Source organism: Aquarana catesbeiana, linkage group LG08, assembly GCF_042186555.1.
Source record: "Aquarana catesbeiana isolate 2022-GZ linkage group LG08, ASM4218655v1, whole genome shotgun sequence".
Lineage (NCBI taxonomy): Eukaryota > Metazoa > Chordata > Amphibia > Anura > Ranidae > Aquarana > Aquarana catesbeiana.
In genome coordinates this window covers 112,972,670-112,989,892 of record NC_133331.1, presented here as the reverse complement: position 1 = coordinate 112,989,892, position 17,223 = coordinate 112,972,670, and the positions used below count along the sequence as shown (strand labels likewise).

General features: G+C 40.5%; 1 protein-coding gene across 2 annotated transcripts in view; it reads right to left on the bottom strand.

Annotated features, from left to right (window-relative positions):
• Positions 1-959: 959 nt before the first annotated feature.
• LOC141105289 (putative neutral ceramidase C) overlaps positions 960-17,223 on the bottom strand; it is a 137,431-nt gene continuing 121,167 nt past the window's right edge. For both annotated transcript variants that reach the window (XM_073595172.1, XM_073595173.1), the window contains 5 exons: positions 12,736-12,831; positions 8,748-8,900; positions 6,777-6,836; positions 4,859-4,947; positions 960-1,591 (listed from right to left, as the gene is read on the bottom strand). In XM_073595172.1, coding sequence (XP_073451273.1) covers positions 1,405-1,591; positions 4,859-4,947; positions 6,777-6,836; positions 8,748-8,900; positions 12,736-12,831 — 585 coding nt within the window. In that variant the 3' untranslated portion in view covers positions 960-1,404. The remainder of the gene's footprint in view (positions 1,592-4,858; positions 4,948-6,776; positions 6,837-8,747; positions 8,901-12,735; positions 12,832-17,223) is intronic.

Sequence of the window (17,223 nt, the reverse complement as noted above, 5' to 3'; positions counted from 1 at the left end):
CCGACATTGCACTTTACATGCTGAGAGAGCTTGCTAACCTAATTTCCCATAAGGGAATTGCTGTTTTGACCTGACTGATTGACTCAGGGGTCCACCGCATGAGGTGAGGGGCCATTTCGCTTATTGGTGGAGGGTGTCACAGAAGTCACCATACATGTTTTACTCATCTCTCATCTCACTGGATATTTGTTAGTGCTCTTGCAATCAACTTGCTTTATGAAGAATTTTTAAGTACTATATAAATCATCCTTTCTCAACTAGGGTTCTGAGGAACCCTGGGATTCCTTCAGAGGTTTGCTCGGGGTTCCTTGAGGAGAAAGCAGTGGCATATTGATATTTCACCTATACCATCAATGTAAAGGGTCACTTCTTTACTAGTAAAAAGGGTCACATCTACACTGGCCATAATTTCACTCTCCATGTTTCATTTATGACCATTATTATTCTTGTGTTTCATTTCATGAATATTTCATGATGGGGGTATGTACATCCAATTCTTTATTTTTTTTATCGAAAACTAGTCATGAGCTATGAGTATGATAATTTTCAGTGAGACCTGAAAATATTTCAAAGGTTCCTCCAGGGTAAAATGTTTTAGAAAGGTTGATTTAAAAGGTTAATTACCTAAAGATAAATTGTGTCACTTATAATTGTCCAGTCTTACAGGAACAAGGTAAACACATTGTTAATTTCAATTTTGGCCACCACATTTAGCAATAAGACAGATAGCTAGAAATCTGGGACACTGAGAAAGTAAATCTGCAATATATCACTGTACTGCTAAAACTACTTTCATGTTACACCAAAGCATGCTGAGATTATTAAGGGACAGATCATACCTTATTTATTACGATATATAAAAATAGCCTATCTCTCTAAATGTAGAACCTTTTTACATTCACTCCCCTCTAAAACCCATCTATCTTGAAGCTGGCACAAAAAATGAGACTCTGACCTAGTCCATATTTATTTTTTTATAGTCATCAAAATGAAAGGGCTGCCAAATGTTAAATATGAGTAACTGTATGTAATTATAACATGTATGTATAACAGTCAACCATTCTAGTACACAAACAATTTAACACAATCCTCTATAATCAACATATAGGTCATGGGCTATTTCTGCTCTTTAACAGAATCGTGTTATGTCATCAAGATTCAATACATCAAACTATTCCTAATCTTATGACAGGTATACCATGTTTGTTTTAAAGTTTAAGAAAAGTCAGGTGTAAGCTCATATCACTTTTATTTAATGAGGAAAATCTGTTTATCGCAGTACTGTTCCATCTTCCTGAACCATTGATATACATAAGGTGCCTTGTTCCACCTATATCTGGTTGTTCTATCTATTGTAATAGAAATACATATCTTTATTGTAAACCAAACAGTCTAACATGGACATTAGTAAAGCTTTCGGATCTCAAACTGAGATGAAATGCCTTCATATGGCTTTATGGTAGAAGGTATAAGGCTCTCTTTATAATGACCAAAGTAACAAATCCTATAGATTCCTGGTTCAGCTGAGACAGGTATGTGCCATTCAATTGTAGCATTGCTTTGACCACCAGTCCCTTTATGCCAGTAATATCTGTAAAAATATGAAGTATATGCTAATTAGTAATATACCATGTATATATGTAGAGACAGTTATCAGATATATTCTGTGCTGTGTTCAGATACAAGACTTATACAGGATTCAGTTGTTTCCACATGGTGAGGCATATCTTTCATTCTAAATTAGATTTTACACATTTGTAACAATAAATAGCTATACATATTTTTATAAACATTCATAATTTTCCAATGGTTTTGTATACCCACTTCTACTAAAACAGTGTACAATTTACAACAACCCAAAGAACATCAGAATTCCGCTTTCTGTGATATGATCTTTGGACCTTGTTGGCCTGTTGTATTTTAATTCCTCACTCAATAACTCAAGGCTTTTATAAACTACATGCAATAATTGACCGATGAAGGGTAAAAAGATGAAAAATAATGCCATTGTACATAGACATTTTGCAGTATGTGCAAATTTGCAGGAATTTTTGTACCAACCAGACAGCAAAACTGTGCTCATAAGAGGAAAAAGTATGAACTTGGGGATCCGAAGATAGATAGTAACAAAACTGACACTTCTAACACCTGTTAAGTTTGACAAAAGATCAACCTTTGTATGAGCAATCTAAGTCGTGTCCAGGACCACCCAGCCATTTTCATGATGACCAATTCATGAGGGGGCTGGATAGGAGGTGAATGTCTCTGTTGGCTTTACAAATAAGGACTGTCACCAAGCTAGGGTTACCAAAATGTACCTTGTTTCTTGACCAAATTTGCAAAAAGCTATCACAATAAATAGTTTCACTGTAGGAGATGTAATCAGCCTCATTAAACAATCATTGCAGATTTCAAACAACTTAGTTTCAGGATGATCCTACACGATCATTAACCCAGCTATCTTTCCTGTCTTTACCATAATCCTGGTTATGGAAGGAGAAGCTACAGCATGGTACACAGTACTAGGTAATCCGTAATATCAAAACATGGAATTCACAACTGTAGCAACATTGTCAGGTTTTGTGTCCCTGATAGAAAGTTATTTTTCCTACTAATCATTGTCACCAAGACTATGTCAGGGAAAACACATTGCGTTATCCCAGATTATTCATTACCCCAACTTTCTAATTGGGACATTTGTCAAAGTGACAGCTGTCTAAAAGAGGATTTTCCTTACTTTGTTTCACAATAGTTTTATTGGGTTTGTCATATTTTGCTTTAAAGTTATACAACACATCATGTATAGAAGAATGTAGCATAAAAAGTAGCACAGACAAGTACATAGTAACAAGACCACCAAAATGTGGAGATAACTCATCAAATTACTTCACAAGTTGTAAAAAGTACAAGTGCACATTGTCATCATCAGTATGATTCGGAAGATGGGCCAATGAGGACAAATGTTGCCAGCGAAGGCACTCGCCTTAGTAAAGGTAGAGAATAGGGCAGAATGCTCTGAAGCCCAATAAAGAGTACAGTGCTGAAGGGGAGGAAACGAGGAATGGAGGAAACCTGCCAGTAGTGTTGGTGGACAGAAGGTAAGAGAGAGAAGTAGAAGGGAAAGGAGGCTTGCCAGCGGAAGGGGCAGGAGAAGAATTCTATGGGGTCCAGCCCATTACACACCACAAAAATGGCCTGTTGTTCCGTTAGTGTAGCTTACATTTTAATGTTTCAAGACAAATCTGTGACCTTTTCAGTATATTTTAACACCTGTAGCTCAAATTTAGTTATTACATGATGTTTCTACTTTCCAATAGCAGTTAAAATCATCTTAAGACATGGGTTTAAGGATGTTTTGGTATTTTTTTCACTGTTTTAATACCGCTATCTTAAATTTAGATTGGCGCTGCTCCATAGGATTTCTCTTACTTTGAAGAGACTTTCTCTCGGTTCCTTTTAATATATGTAGCACCCTGATGTTTAGGCAGGTTTGCTCTTAAATTTACCTGCCAGATATAGTTGCCTTGGCTAATTGATAGGCGATCAATTGATTCCACCCTAATTCTGGAATTGCTGCACTTCTCTCTTCTGTCACTAGAAGGCCAGGTATCTGGTGACATTAGATAAGACAAGGGCATTAAGGACAGATTAGGAATAGATAGGGTGAGGTCAGGTGATCGAGGTTCTGTGGCACCTGGACGGCTGTCTGGGTGGACGTGTGTTGTGCTGCCCCCGGCTGCTAGGTCAGAGTCTGAGGCCTATCCCAGGACATCTGGCTGCTAGGCTGTCTGAGGGCCTATGCAGAAGCAAGAGAGCAGCATAGGGTTGGGACTGCGGCTTGCAGTTCAACCATAAGTAACGGTTCTGCCAGCCGGAGAACCTGTCGTGGTCGGAGGTAGAGGGGAAGCTGTCGCCACTAAGGGACCGACCACCTTATTACCAAGGACCACAGTGAGTAGCTGAAGTAAGTCCCAGAGCAGTATTCTCACCAACCGGGGACAGTGAAGAATTGGGAAACTTCAGCAAATGTCAATCCAGGGACCCAGCCAGCGGAATTGGCGCTTGCAGAGCAGACTTGTGTGTCAAGCCAGGGACTGAGCAGGCCAGTGGGGTGAAGCTTGAGGAGTATCTGTGAGTGCCAACCTAGGGACCCAGCCAGCAGAGGTGACGCTTGTAGAGCAGTCTTGTGTGCCAAGCTAGGGACCAAGCAGGCCAGTGGGTGAGGCTTGAGGAAGATACTCAAGGAGAAGGTTGGAAGAGCTCGGGAGATCCAGTGGCAGTGGATCAGCACGTCTAGTGAGAGAGATGGGAGCTCAGTGGAGTGAAGATCTACAAAAAGTGATTGTAGAGGAAGTACAGAAGTTTGTTACAACTTGTGTTGGAAACTGTTATAAGACTGTGCCATAGAAGACAGCAATCCTACACATGCAGATGTGGTGTCTTGTTGGGTGCCTTTCCCTGTATGGCTGTCTACCTATAGAAGTGTGCTAATTACCATTGCAACTACTTAAGGGTGTCTTGGCCCTAAACCCTCTCTCCTACAGTTCTGTTCAAGAGAAAATAAATCTGTTTGCATTCAAGAAATGTCTGGCGCCCATGCATCTACCTTGCACTACACCCACCATGCCTTGTAACCCATTCTACACAGAAGGATGTCAGCTGTCCCTAACTCTGGAGGTCACCTTTAGGCCTCTGGGGACCAAGGACCTTGCTACATATATAGTATATGAAGCCAACAGGTTGATGGAGTACAGCACTGTAGAAGCTCAAGGTACATTTGTGGCATAAAAGGAACTAATTTTAATGCAAAGAATAAAACATCACTGTGGAAGACACTGCATACCAAGACCCAGCTTACCTGGTCTCCCATGAGGCATCATTATGAACTGTATGCCATGTTCCTGTTACATTTTGATATTTTTCCACTTTAAGGTAAGTATCATTAGCCTGTAAGGTAAGAAGAAAAAAAAGAAACTTAAAAAATGCTCAGAGCCGTTTTAGTCAAATTAAAGGTACTAACACACATTAAATGGCATTTCACAATGCTGGGAGACAAGACTTATGTTTACACGCTTCAAGTTTGTGATAAACCTTAAAAAGCTTATATTACAGGGTAATAACAAGCAAGGTTTAAAGTGTAAAGCATGTAAATGATGCAACAAAATCCAATCAAAACTCAAATAATGAACTTGTGGGAAATTAGAAAAACTAACATGTCTCAAATTTAGAGACAGCTACACAAATGTGCTTATGCAGCACATGGGTAAACCTAGATCACATTTAGTTCTATGTATACTGTGAATATATTAATAGAGATCTCTGACACAAATCACAAGCATTTAGCAAAATGATTCCATAGGACCATTGATAGTGGGGGAGGGGAGGAGTAGAAGGCAAGTGGTGCAGAACAGTGGCTTAAGCAGGCCATAGACGAGTCAAAAAAAAAAGAAAATTCTTGTCGATCGTCAGGTTTGTTTGTTTTTTGCATCGTTAATGTGCCAGCTGTGACACGTTCTTTTCATGCCATGACCAAAACTGCCTGATCCAACATGCTGGATGATGGCACCATTGCATGCGCCATTTTCATATGTTTAATCAATAGGATATTCGATTTTCAATTAATCTATGGCCAGCCTTAGTGATTAACATCTCTGCCTAGCAGCACTAGGATTGTTGGTTTAAATCCCAGCCACAACACTACCTTTTGAACTTGTTTTTTCGTTGATATTTTTTGTTGTGCAAATATTTTATTGATATAAGTTTATATTTTTCATGTAATATTATGTAAGGGGATTTGAACGAGATTTTTTTACATACTCTCATTAGAGTAGTTCAGTGTCACCATAGTAACACTACTACTCTGGGGAGGGGGGTGATCAGGCTTTTTTTTTTTTTTTACACTATTATTGCTTATAACAGTGATGATCGCTGTTATAACCAATAATTTTAGCTGTCCTGAATGGCTTTTATTCATAACAGTTTGCTTACTAATGTGATCTCTGATTGTCTACAGCTAATCACATGGTACAGGGGGCTGTGATTGGCCCAGGTACCATGTGAAAGCTGTTGGCCAAACGCATTACAATACTGGAATCCATTCATGACTGTTTTGTTTAGATTGTAATCATGTTGATGGCTATGACCAATCATGGCGATCACGATACCCCAGTCATTCACAGTGGCTGGGTACAGGGTGCCATGATTCAATGTGTCCGGTCACGAGATGGCGCCACTGCACTCTCCAGGGAGTGCACATGTGCACCGCAACATACCAGTACGTGGTAGTGCCTGCAGCTGCCACCTGCTCACAGTAAAAGTACTGTGGGTGGGCTGCAAGTGGTTAAAGCCCAATTAAACCGTATAAGGTGTGTCAGTGTTCCCAGGTCCAGTTAAGGGCAGATCATTACAGGTGCAGGGGAGAAGGGGCTTGATACAATTTATAGGCTTCTTTGGGGTGACCACTACAATTGGGTTCTTTATACATTGGCTCTAGTATGTCCATCAAAGAATGTGAGTTAGAGACCTGTGATTGTAAGCATCTTGAAGTCAGGGAATGATGTAAATGAGCTATAAAGTGATGTCTAAATTGTCAGCGCTATGTAAATATTTATAACAGAGATATTATATCACAGATCCAAAATGATGATGATTTGCTAAAAAGTCAGTGATCGGTTGTAGAATGTATGCATTTCCTGAGAAGTGTACCCATATCAAAAGGCAACATTTAGGGCCAAATTCTCCAACTTGTCATTGTAGTGCTGCTAATTCTCACTTACCATGTATGTTGCGGAATTCCTGGGGTTCCCAGCGACAAATGTAACTGAAGCTACTTCACCCTATGCAAGACATACGATAGTAGACAGATAAAGTCATGTCATAAAAATACACATATCGAAGTTCTATATAGATAAAAAGAGTATTTGCTCTATGTACTAAGAAGAATAATGTTGGGATGACATTTCAGGCTATTCATAGTAATCTAAATAACACAAAAGATCACAATAAAAGCAATACATAATTTCTGCTTTAACAAATAAACATTTTGTATATGGGTTGTATGCATGGCCTGCCTATAAGATTTCATAGCAGTATTTATGTAACGTGCACCCCTATTGTTGCTAGATTGGGTTTTCCAAACTCACCTTTTTTCCCTATTTATTAAAATGATTCTGTGGTAATTTAGCAATGGCCTACTTTTGAGCTCCAAAGAGATATATGCACTTCCTATGCCTCGTACACACGGTCGGATTTTCCGACGGAAAATGTTCGATGGGAGCTTGTTGTCGGAAATTCCGACCATGTGTAGGCTCCATCAGACATTTTCCATTGGAATTTCCGTCACACAAAATTTGAGATCTGGATCTCAAATTTTCTGACAACAAAATCCATTCCGATCGTGTGTACACAATTCCGACGCACAAAGTTCCACGCATGCTCGGAATCAAGCAGAAGAGCCGCACTGGCTATTGAATTTTCTTTTTCTCGGCTCTTCGTACATGTTGTATGTCACCGCGTTCTTGACGTTCGGAATTTCCGACAAGATTTGTGTGACCGTGTGTATTCAAGACAAGTTTGAGCCAACATCCATCAGAAAAAACTCATGGATTTTGTTGTCGGAATGTCCGATCGTGTGTATGGGGCATTACTCTATAAATATGATCTGTTCATTGGGTTATCATTTTGTGTATGGGACTTGAAGGGCAATATTGTAATGTATCTAAGTTTGCTATTGTACTGGCCAAGACTTGCTGTCATATCTTCATGTCTCTCTATCTCCCTCATTCTCTCTCATTTCTCTGTCATTTGTCTTGAGAAAACACTAAACATATAGAGTATATAATAAAGGTATTCCACTTTTGATATGTTTAAATAGGCACTGTAAAGAGGTTCCATCTCTTAGCAAAAACTTCATGTCTTTGGGAGGGAAGCACAAGATTGCTAGGAAGGAGTATTTGGCCAGGAAGGTCAGGAAACCTGCCCCAACACCTGCATCCAAGCTTGCAAGTTTGTGACCTTCCCTTTAGCCTGATGATGGTCAGATCATGACAGTATAACCATACACCCACTGAAGTCAATGTTCATTATTACTTTATATAGTAGAAATTCCTCCTCTGGGAACCAGCTGTCCTTCTGCTATGATGAACTACCTATACTGCTCTGTTTCTTCTTCAACAGACAAATATATATGCTTTAGGGTGGTAGTAAACCCCAGCAAAGAAAACAATTGGGCCCCAGGCAATTTAAGTAATAATGTGCTAGTATGCACCATATACTAGCACATTATGACAGACTTACCTGAACACTAAGCCTCTAGCAATGTGCTGTCACCGCTGTAGGCACTTCCATCTTCACCTGGTCTTCCTTCTGGGTTCGGGGGATTCAGCCGTATGAATGGCGAGCCACTATGATGTCACTCCCACACATGCGTGCGGAAGTCACGGCCGCGGCACAGAGTTCTGAATAGACAGCACCGTTCATTCAGAGCCCAGTGCGCATATGTCAGTAACGTCACCGGCCGCTTCTAAAACAAATATCTCCTAAATGGTGCACGTTTAAGATATATTTACTGTACCTATCGGTAAGCCTTGTTATAAGCTTACCTAGATGTAAAAATCAACAAATGTAGTTTATTCCTGCTTTAACAGACAAGTATATATTCTTTAATCAAAAGCTATGTCAACCTAACAGAGAGCAAATTAAAGAATTATTCTTTTTTTTTTTTTTTTTACATATATATTATCACTTACCGGCAGATATTGAGGCTTCACCTCCTCTAAAACATCTCCAAAGGTGGTATTTCCTGGGGCTCTATCTACAAGAACAGCACCCAAGAAGCTAAGAAGTTGTGACTCGTTGAAAAATGGCGGCTGTGGTCCTTTAGGCAATTCACCAACTGTGTTCTGCAACAAAATATATTGAGAATAAACAGATCATCTTCAGCGTGGATGTTTTTAATTGCTTTCATTAATGTCGTTAGTTCGTCCTCCTAGCAGCACTAGGGTCCCCGGTTCGAATCTCAGCCACGACCCTACCTGCCTGGAGTTCGCATGTTCTCCCTGTGACTGCATTGGTTTCCTTTGGGTACTCCAGTTTCCCCCATACTTAAAAGACATGCTGGTAGGTTAATTGAATCCTGTGTAAATTGGCCCTAGTATGTGTATGTATGAATGTGAGTTAGAGATCTTAGATTGTAAGCTCCTTGAGGGCAGGGACTTATGGGAGTGTACAATATATAAGTGGAACACTGTGTAAATTGACAGCACTATAAAAATACCTGTAATAAATAAATAATAAATGTTTTTTGACACGGCAAGATAATTTCTTGGAGCTCAGTTATTATGGAAAAAGCAACATGTATTGTCTACTGTAACTAGACAAGTCAAGACAACAAGAACAAGACAAGCAATGTTTCCAGGAAAATGAAAACATGAAAAGATTAACTGATTAAACTATTTTTTTTTACCTTATTTTCCTTTAATATGCCCAACGGGGCACACACATTCTTTGCAAAAACAAATAATGTATAATATTGTAAACATTATAGCTGAAGACCTCGAAAACGATAGTCAGTTTTGCAAGTAAATTTATGCATAGAAAGTGGCAGTTTGAGCAAGCCCTCTTTTCTCTTGTCTCATAAATGCCTATGCTGTGAGATCGATGCAATTTTCCCGTTAGGCTTTTTATTGATATTTTATGTTTCCAAGAAAGGAGGAGAAAGAATACACCTTCTACTGCAAAAGACAAAAGTGAGACTACATGGTAGAGGGTCAGAGCCAGGAACTCCAGCAGGAGACCACTGAAGACGCCAAGGGTTTATTTTTCAATAAGTTTATATTAAAATTTTAGTAGAATAAGTAATATACAGTCAGTATACAAAATAAAGGTAAATAAAAGATGAAGAAGCAAAGCCTCCACCTTTAACAAAGGATAACCAAAAACAGGATCATAAGATTAGAATTCGGACTGGATTTAACTAATTTAGCCCAGAATTAAATACTGTAGATATTGAATTATGTGTATGATCTATGAGAAATGTAAGATATAAAGAAACAAAAAGGAGAAGGGAAATAATTGCTTGATCAAAGCATTGTCACATAAAGGTTTGTTGCTGGGCAATCGATCTTTAAACCAAAGCATAGAAAAGGTCTGGCCCCCAAAAAAAAATTGGGGGGGGGGGGCTGGGAAGGGGGGGATATTTTGGCGCAGGTGGAAGGCGAGGGAAATTACCGGCCAGGACCAGGATATAGGGGGAGGGTATATGAATTGCTCAAGATTAGTAGTAGAAAAATAGAAAAAAGAAAGAAAGGAAAAGGAGAAGAATGAAAAATAAGAAAAGAAAGGCAGAGGAGACAGGGAAAGAGCAAGGGGTATGCCAGGGACTCTGGTTGACCCAATAAAATAAATGTGGTTATAGTTCCAAGAAGCAGGAGGTCATATGAGGCTGCCAAACTTGTAAGAATTCATCATGCATGCCTGCAGGAATCGCTGTTAATTTTTTAATCGTTTCCAGGATTTCACAATGGTTTGTTTCATCACCATAAAAAATTGGGTAAGAAGAGTGCACTTCCGACACGTAGTGTTTTTCAACTGGTTCATGCAAAAGGGAATCCCAGGAATCTTTATGCAGGTTAACATGAAGGGCAGTATTGACCAATGTAAAAACCTGTATTACTTACTTTTGGACATGTCCACTAAATATGTTTCATGTCACCCAAATCCTGGCAGCCTCAAAAACAATTAGATGGGTATGCGGGTGTGTATTTAGCTAGTTTGGCTAGTGTATACAGTAGTACCAATGAGACATAACCTTGAAGGAATTCTCAGGTGCAATTAAATTACGGGATGATTTAAATAAAGCCTCCCATATCTTGCACCATTCTTCAGGGGGTAGTGTAGTGCCAAGTTCTAGTTCCCATTTGGAACAGTAAGATGGCATATGTGTCCCGTATGATTAAAGATACTAGTGTACAGCAATGAAATGAGGCCCCAAATCGAAGGACATGTGTGGCATACAGTCTCGAAGGCTGTCGACAGAAATGGATCAGTATGATTTTTGGTTAGAGAGTTTATAAAATTGTGAAGTTGTATATAGCGGAAGAGAGTTTAACCAGTTAAGGACCAGCTGCCGCTGTTATATTGTGGCAGGTTAGCTCCGTTGGGAGAATCGCCGTAGCTGCAGGTCGGCTGCTTTAAGTGCTCTAGAGGTGCGGCGACAGAGCCGATGCGGGTGCCCGGCGGACATCGTGATCCGCGATCGTTCCTGCCCAGATAGCAAGGATAACTTGCCACAAATTTGTGGCGATTTTGTAAGTCTTTTTAACATACTGCACCTTTTCACTGGCAAGGTGTACACTTGCAGAGCACTTAAAGCACAAGTTCTAGTTCACACTTTTCCAATTTGTAGCAAATTTGCGTGGCAAGTCTCTAGCAAGAGGAAAGTTGCAGTGGTGAGTCTACAGCAAGAGCTCTGCAAGTTACAGTGACCTCTGTGGTGGTATGACTATTGCAGGGCATATCTAAACAGGAAATTGCAGCAGACTTGCAGAATGTTTGCAGAGAAAGTTGATCTGGAGTCATGCAATGCGGAGTTGCTGCAATTGTGCAACATACTGGTGAAGCCTGACACGTCTAGCAATAGCTTAGCAAGTCGTTTGCAGCTCAAATGCCTGCTATCTGGGTGAGAGAGACAGAATGGAGATCTGTCAATGTAAACAGACAGATCTCAGTTCTGTCAGGAGAGAGGAGACAGATTTGCTGTTCATACTGATTATGAACAGCGATTTGTCTCCTCCTCCAGGCAGTCCCACCCCCCACAGTTAGAAACACTCACTAGGACACACATTTAACCGCTTGATCGCCCCTAGTGTTAACCCCTTCCTTGCCAATGACATTTATACCGTGATCATTGGCTATTTTTAGCTCTGATCGCTATATAAACGTCAATAGTCCCAAAAAAGTGTTAAAAGTGTCCGATCTGTACGCCGCAATGTCGCAGTCCCGCTAAAAATCACTGATCACCGCCATTACTAGTAAAAAAAAAAATAATAATAATAAAAATGCCATATATCCCTTATTTTATAGATGCTATAACTTTTGCGCAAACCGATTTTGTGTACCAAAAATATGTAGAAGAATACATATCAGCCTAAACTGAGGAAGAAATTTTTTTTTGCATATTTATTATAGCTAAAAGTAAAAAATATTGTTTGTTTTTTTCAAAATTGACACTTTTTTTGTTTTGTTTATAGCGCAAAAAATAAAAACCGCAGAGGTGATCAAATACCACCAAAAGAAAGCTCTATTTGTGGGGAAAAAGACATACATTTTGTTTGGGTACAGCGTCGCACGACCATGCAGTTGTCAGTTAAAGCGACACTGTGCCATATCGCAAAAAATGGCCTGGTCATTAAGGGGGTAAATCCTTCCAGTCCTTAAGTGGTTACAGAGCAGAATATGTTAGTGTGGTTAGTGGAATTGCCCTCTTAGATAGCCATAACCACACACTATTGGAAGATTTCCCCTCGCCTCCTGACTATACAATTTTGTTTTTCCCATGACCTTCTAATAAAGGGACAAAGTGACCCCCCCAAAAAAAAAAATCTGAGGTTTTAACTGCCCCCCCATTCTATCCAAAAATAAAATAGAATTAGAACGCATGTATCAACACCTTTTGTCATACAGTACCCACCCATATTAGTTTTGATGGAATTCCCCTTTAACAGTAATTATATTTACCTCTGCAATTGCTTTGGCCAGCCCTCTGTACAGCTGCAGGTATGCAGACAGTGTGTGAGGCCCATAAATAGTCGATGCAGCCTCATACCTCTGAGCCTGGATTGAGAAAATAAAATGTATTTAGTATTTTCATTTGTTATTAGAAGCAGAGATAACCTGGTCATTAGGATTCTGCAGATCACCAATCAGTGATTTATTATTCATAGATCAAAGAAAATCATCTCCATGTTCACATTTCCAGGTCAAACTTCAGTCAGACAAGATCAGTTTACTGTTTAATTTTCCATGCACATATAATCAAGAAATCTATTTATGTTATCATGTCCTGGAGTGAAATAAACTTTTTAATAAATACAGTTAGGCTACACTTACAGCTTTATTAATACATGCATATAAGAGGTGATGAAATTGTGCTGTATTTAATCTGTTTAGTCCTGTACGGTAGATCAAACTAGCAAACATGATTACCTCTCTATTAAAAGGTATATAATCTGACACAAGTGTAGCGCTGGTAGATTTTTCAGTCTACCGCTTATAGGTAAATTTAGTGGGTCATCTGTTCTGTACATAGTTCAGATTCAATCTAGTGTTAGATTAGCCTCTGTTTAACCGCTTGGCATCCGCGCTATAGCCGAATGACGGCTACAGCGCGGACCTACATTCCCGGGAGGACGTCATATGACGTCCTCCCCTGTGCACGCTCCCTGCGTGCGCCCTACAGGGCGCGCGCCGGGCGCGTTGTGATCACCACCGAGTCACTGAGACTCGGCTGATCACCGATCTGTGTAAGGGGCCGGTCCCGTCCCCTTACCATGTGATCAGCTGTCAGCCAATGACAGCTGATCACATGATGTAAACAAAAGATCGGTAATCGGTTTTTTTTTTTACTCACGCTGACAGCGCGAGTAGAAAAAAAAGCCGATCACCGGATCGGATGTGAGGGACATCGGTCCCCAAGTGGAAGAGGCACATCTGCCTCATCAGTGCCCAATAAAAGTGCCACCTAATAGTGCCCACAGTGCCACCTAATAGTGCCCACAGTGCCACCTAACAGTGCCCACAGTGCCACCTAACAGTGCCCACAAGTACCACCTATCAGTGCCCACAAGTACCACCTATCAATGCCCACCTGTAGTGCCAATCAGTGCCACCTGCCAGTGCTGCCCATCACTGCCACCCATCAGTGCCCATCACTGCCACCCATCAGTGCCCATCACTGCCGCCTATCAGTGCCCATCACTGCCGCCTCATCAGCGTACATCAATGAAGGAGAAAAATTACCCGTTTAAAATTTTTTAAAACAAAATATAAAAAAATAAACTTTTTTTAAAAAAAAAATTCAGTTTTTTACATTTTTTTAATAAAAAGTAAAAACCGCAGAGGTGATCAAATACCACCAAAAGAAAGCTCTATTTGTGGTGAAAAAATGATAAAAATTTCATTTGGGTACAGTGTTGTATGACCACGCAATTGTCATTCAAAGTGCGTCAGCGCCGAAAGCTGAAAATTGGTCTGGATAGGAGGGGGGTTTAAGTGCCCGGTAAGCAAGTGGTTAAGCTTGGCTGTGTTGTGTGCAGTTCCACATTGTGCCTGTGGGTGTCGTTGTTATCATAGGCCGGTGTTGGAAAAACAACAAGCTGAAGTATATGAGTGCTCTTCTGTCCCGGAGATAACTCGGCGGAGGTGGTCCTCCGAGTTGCATTCTGGGAGAGGGTATTTATGGGACAGACGCCATGTTTCGCGAGTTCTTGCCTCGTGGCCCTCCTGGCCTAGAGGTATGTGTCAGTGAGTCCTAACTCGTAGCCCTCCGGCTTGGAGGGTTGCGTTGCTGCAGCCGTGCAGGTAGGCCCAGAATTCTGTCTGGGGCCTGCTATAGCTGGGATGGTCCTGTGCTGTCTGTCCTGCGGGAAGAAGCCGGACAATCGGGAAGATCCAGGGAAGGACCCATCTTGGAAGAGACAATGCAAGGCTGGTCTTAAATAGGGCCTTGTGACTCGGTTGGAGGACATATCCTAAACTACACTACCGCACAAGTACTGCCGGGTCGGCTTAAAGGTTCTGGTACTGTGTTTGCTGTTCATCAAAAACTACTACATCCTGTGGCAGAGGATCATACAGTTTTGTTTCACCCAAGTCTGTGGCAGAGACTTTTGTTCGTGCTGTGTACCAGCTGCTAGGTTAGTGAGAGAGACCTATCCGGGCGGGCAAAGATTTAATCCTAAACTGAGGATACATTCATCATAAAGATTTAAATTCCTTGATGCTACACCAAGAAAAGGTATGTGAACTTCCCTGCAACTCTTCTTCTACCTCTTTACTGCTACTTCTTCCAGTTATTCCCCATTAAAGCATTGGAAAAGTACTCAAGTGACTGTTGCCTCTATTGTCTGACAGTAAGCTCAATGGAACCCTAGACCCGGTACTGGTGAAATTACAGGAAAAAAGGTGACGGTAACAGCACGCTAAAAATCAGCAGCTCCACTGTGAGTTATTGCTACACAAGTATTTTCACAATACAACTTTTTAAAATATTTAAAACCCTGTTTGGGCAAACAGGTGCAGCTCAAAAAATTAGACTATTATCAAAAAGTTAATTTATTTCAGTAATTCAATTCAAAAAGTGCAACTCATATATTATATAGGTCCATTACACACAGAGTGATATATTTCAAGCATTTCTTTCTTTTAGTTTTGATGATTATGACTTACAGCTAATGAAAACCCAAAATTCACTATCTCTGAAAAACAGAATATTACATTAGACCATTAAAAGGATTTTTAATACAGAGATGTTGGCTTACTGAAAAGTATATCCATGTACAGTATAGTATGCACTCAATACTTGGTTGGGGCTCCTTTTGCAGCATCAATGCGGCGTGGCATGGAGGCAATCACCCTGTGGCACTGCTAAGGTGTTATGGAAGCCCAGGTTGCTTTGATAGCGGCCTTCAGCTCATCTGCATTGTTGGGTCTGGTGTCTCTCATCTTTCTCTTGCCAATACCCCACAGATTCCCTATAGGATTTAGGTCAGGTGTGTTTGCTGGCCAATCAAGCACAGTGATACCATGATCATTAAACCAGGTATTGGTAATTTTGGCAGTGTGGGCAGGTGCCAAGTCCTGCTGGGAAATAAAATCATCATCTCCATAAAGCTGGTCAGCAGAGGGAAGCATGAAGTGCTCTAGAATTTCCTGGTAGAGGGCTGCACTGACTTTGGACTTGATAAAACACAGTGGACCAACACCAGCAGATAACATGGTTCCCCAAATCATCACTGACTGTGGACACTTCACACTGGACCTCATGCAGCTTGGATTCTGTGCCTCTCCACTCCTCTTTCAGACTCTGGGACCTTAATTTCCAAATCAAATGCAAAATTTACTTTCATCCGAAAAGAGGACTTTGGACCACTGAGCAGCAGTCCAGTCTTTTTTCTCCCTAGCCAGGTAAGGCACTTCTGACATTGTCTCGAGTTCAGGAGTGGCTTGACACAAGGAATGCGACAGTTGTAGCCCATGTTCTGGATATGTCTGTGTGTGGTGGCTCTTGAAGCACTGACACCAGCTGTAGTCCACTCCTTGTGAATCTCCCCCAAATTCTTGAATGGCCTTTGCTTCACAATCCTCTCAAGGCTGCAGTTATCCTTGTTGCTTTTGCACCTTTTTCTACCACACTTTTTCCTTCCACTCAACTTTCCATTAATATGCTTGGATACAGCACTCTGTGAACAGTCAGCTTGTTTAGCAATGACCTTTTGTGACTTACCCTCCTTATGGAGGGTGTCAATGACTGTCTTCTGTTACTGACTGTGTGGACAACTGTCAAGTCAGCAGTCTTCCCCATGATTGTGTAACCTACCGAACTAGACTGAGAGACAATTTAAAGGCTCAGGAAACCTTTGCAGGTGTTTTGAGCTAATTACCTGATTGTGTGACACCATGAGTCTACAATATTGAACTTTTTCTCAATATTCTAATTTTCTGAGATACTGAATTCTAGGTTTTCACTAGCTGTAAGCCATAATCATCAACATTAAAAGGAAGAGATGCTTGAAATATATCACTCTGTGTGTAATGCATCTATATAATATATGAGTTTCACTTTTTTTTAATTGAATTACTTAAATAAATTTACTTTTGATGATATTCTATTTTTTTTAGATGCACCTGTATATGGACCTTTATATCATAATAAAATAGTCATCAGTCCTATAGGGATAGTATAATTGAATCCCTCCCCCCATGCCAGGGTACTAGATGTAAGCCTAGACTCTGACCTGTCCTTTTAGCCCCAAATCCAATCACTGTCTAAATCTTATAGACTTTACTTTTGTAATATCTCCTAAAGTTGCCCCTTTTTAACTTATAAAACCACAGAACTACTCATTCACTCCCTTGTTACCCCTCACCTTGAATATTGAACCTCCCTTCTCATAGGCCTACCTCTACATAGGATATCCTCTCTTATATCTATGAATGCTGCTGTCA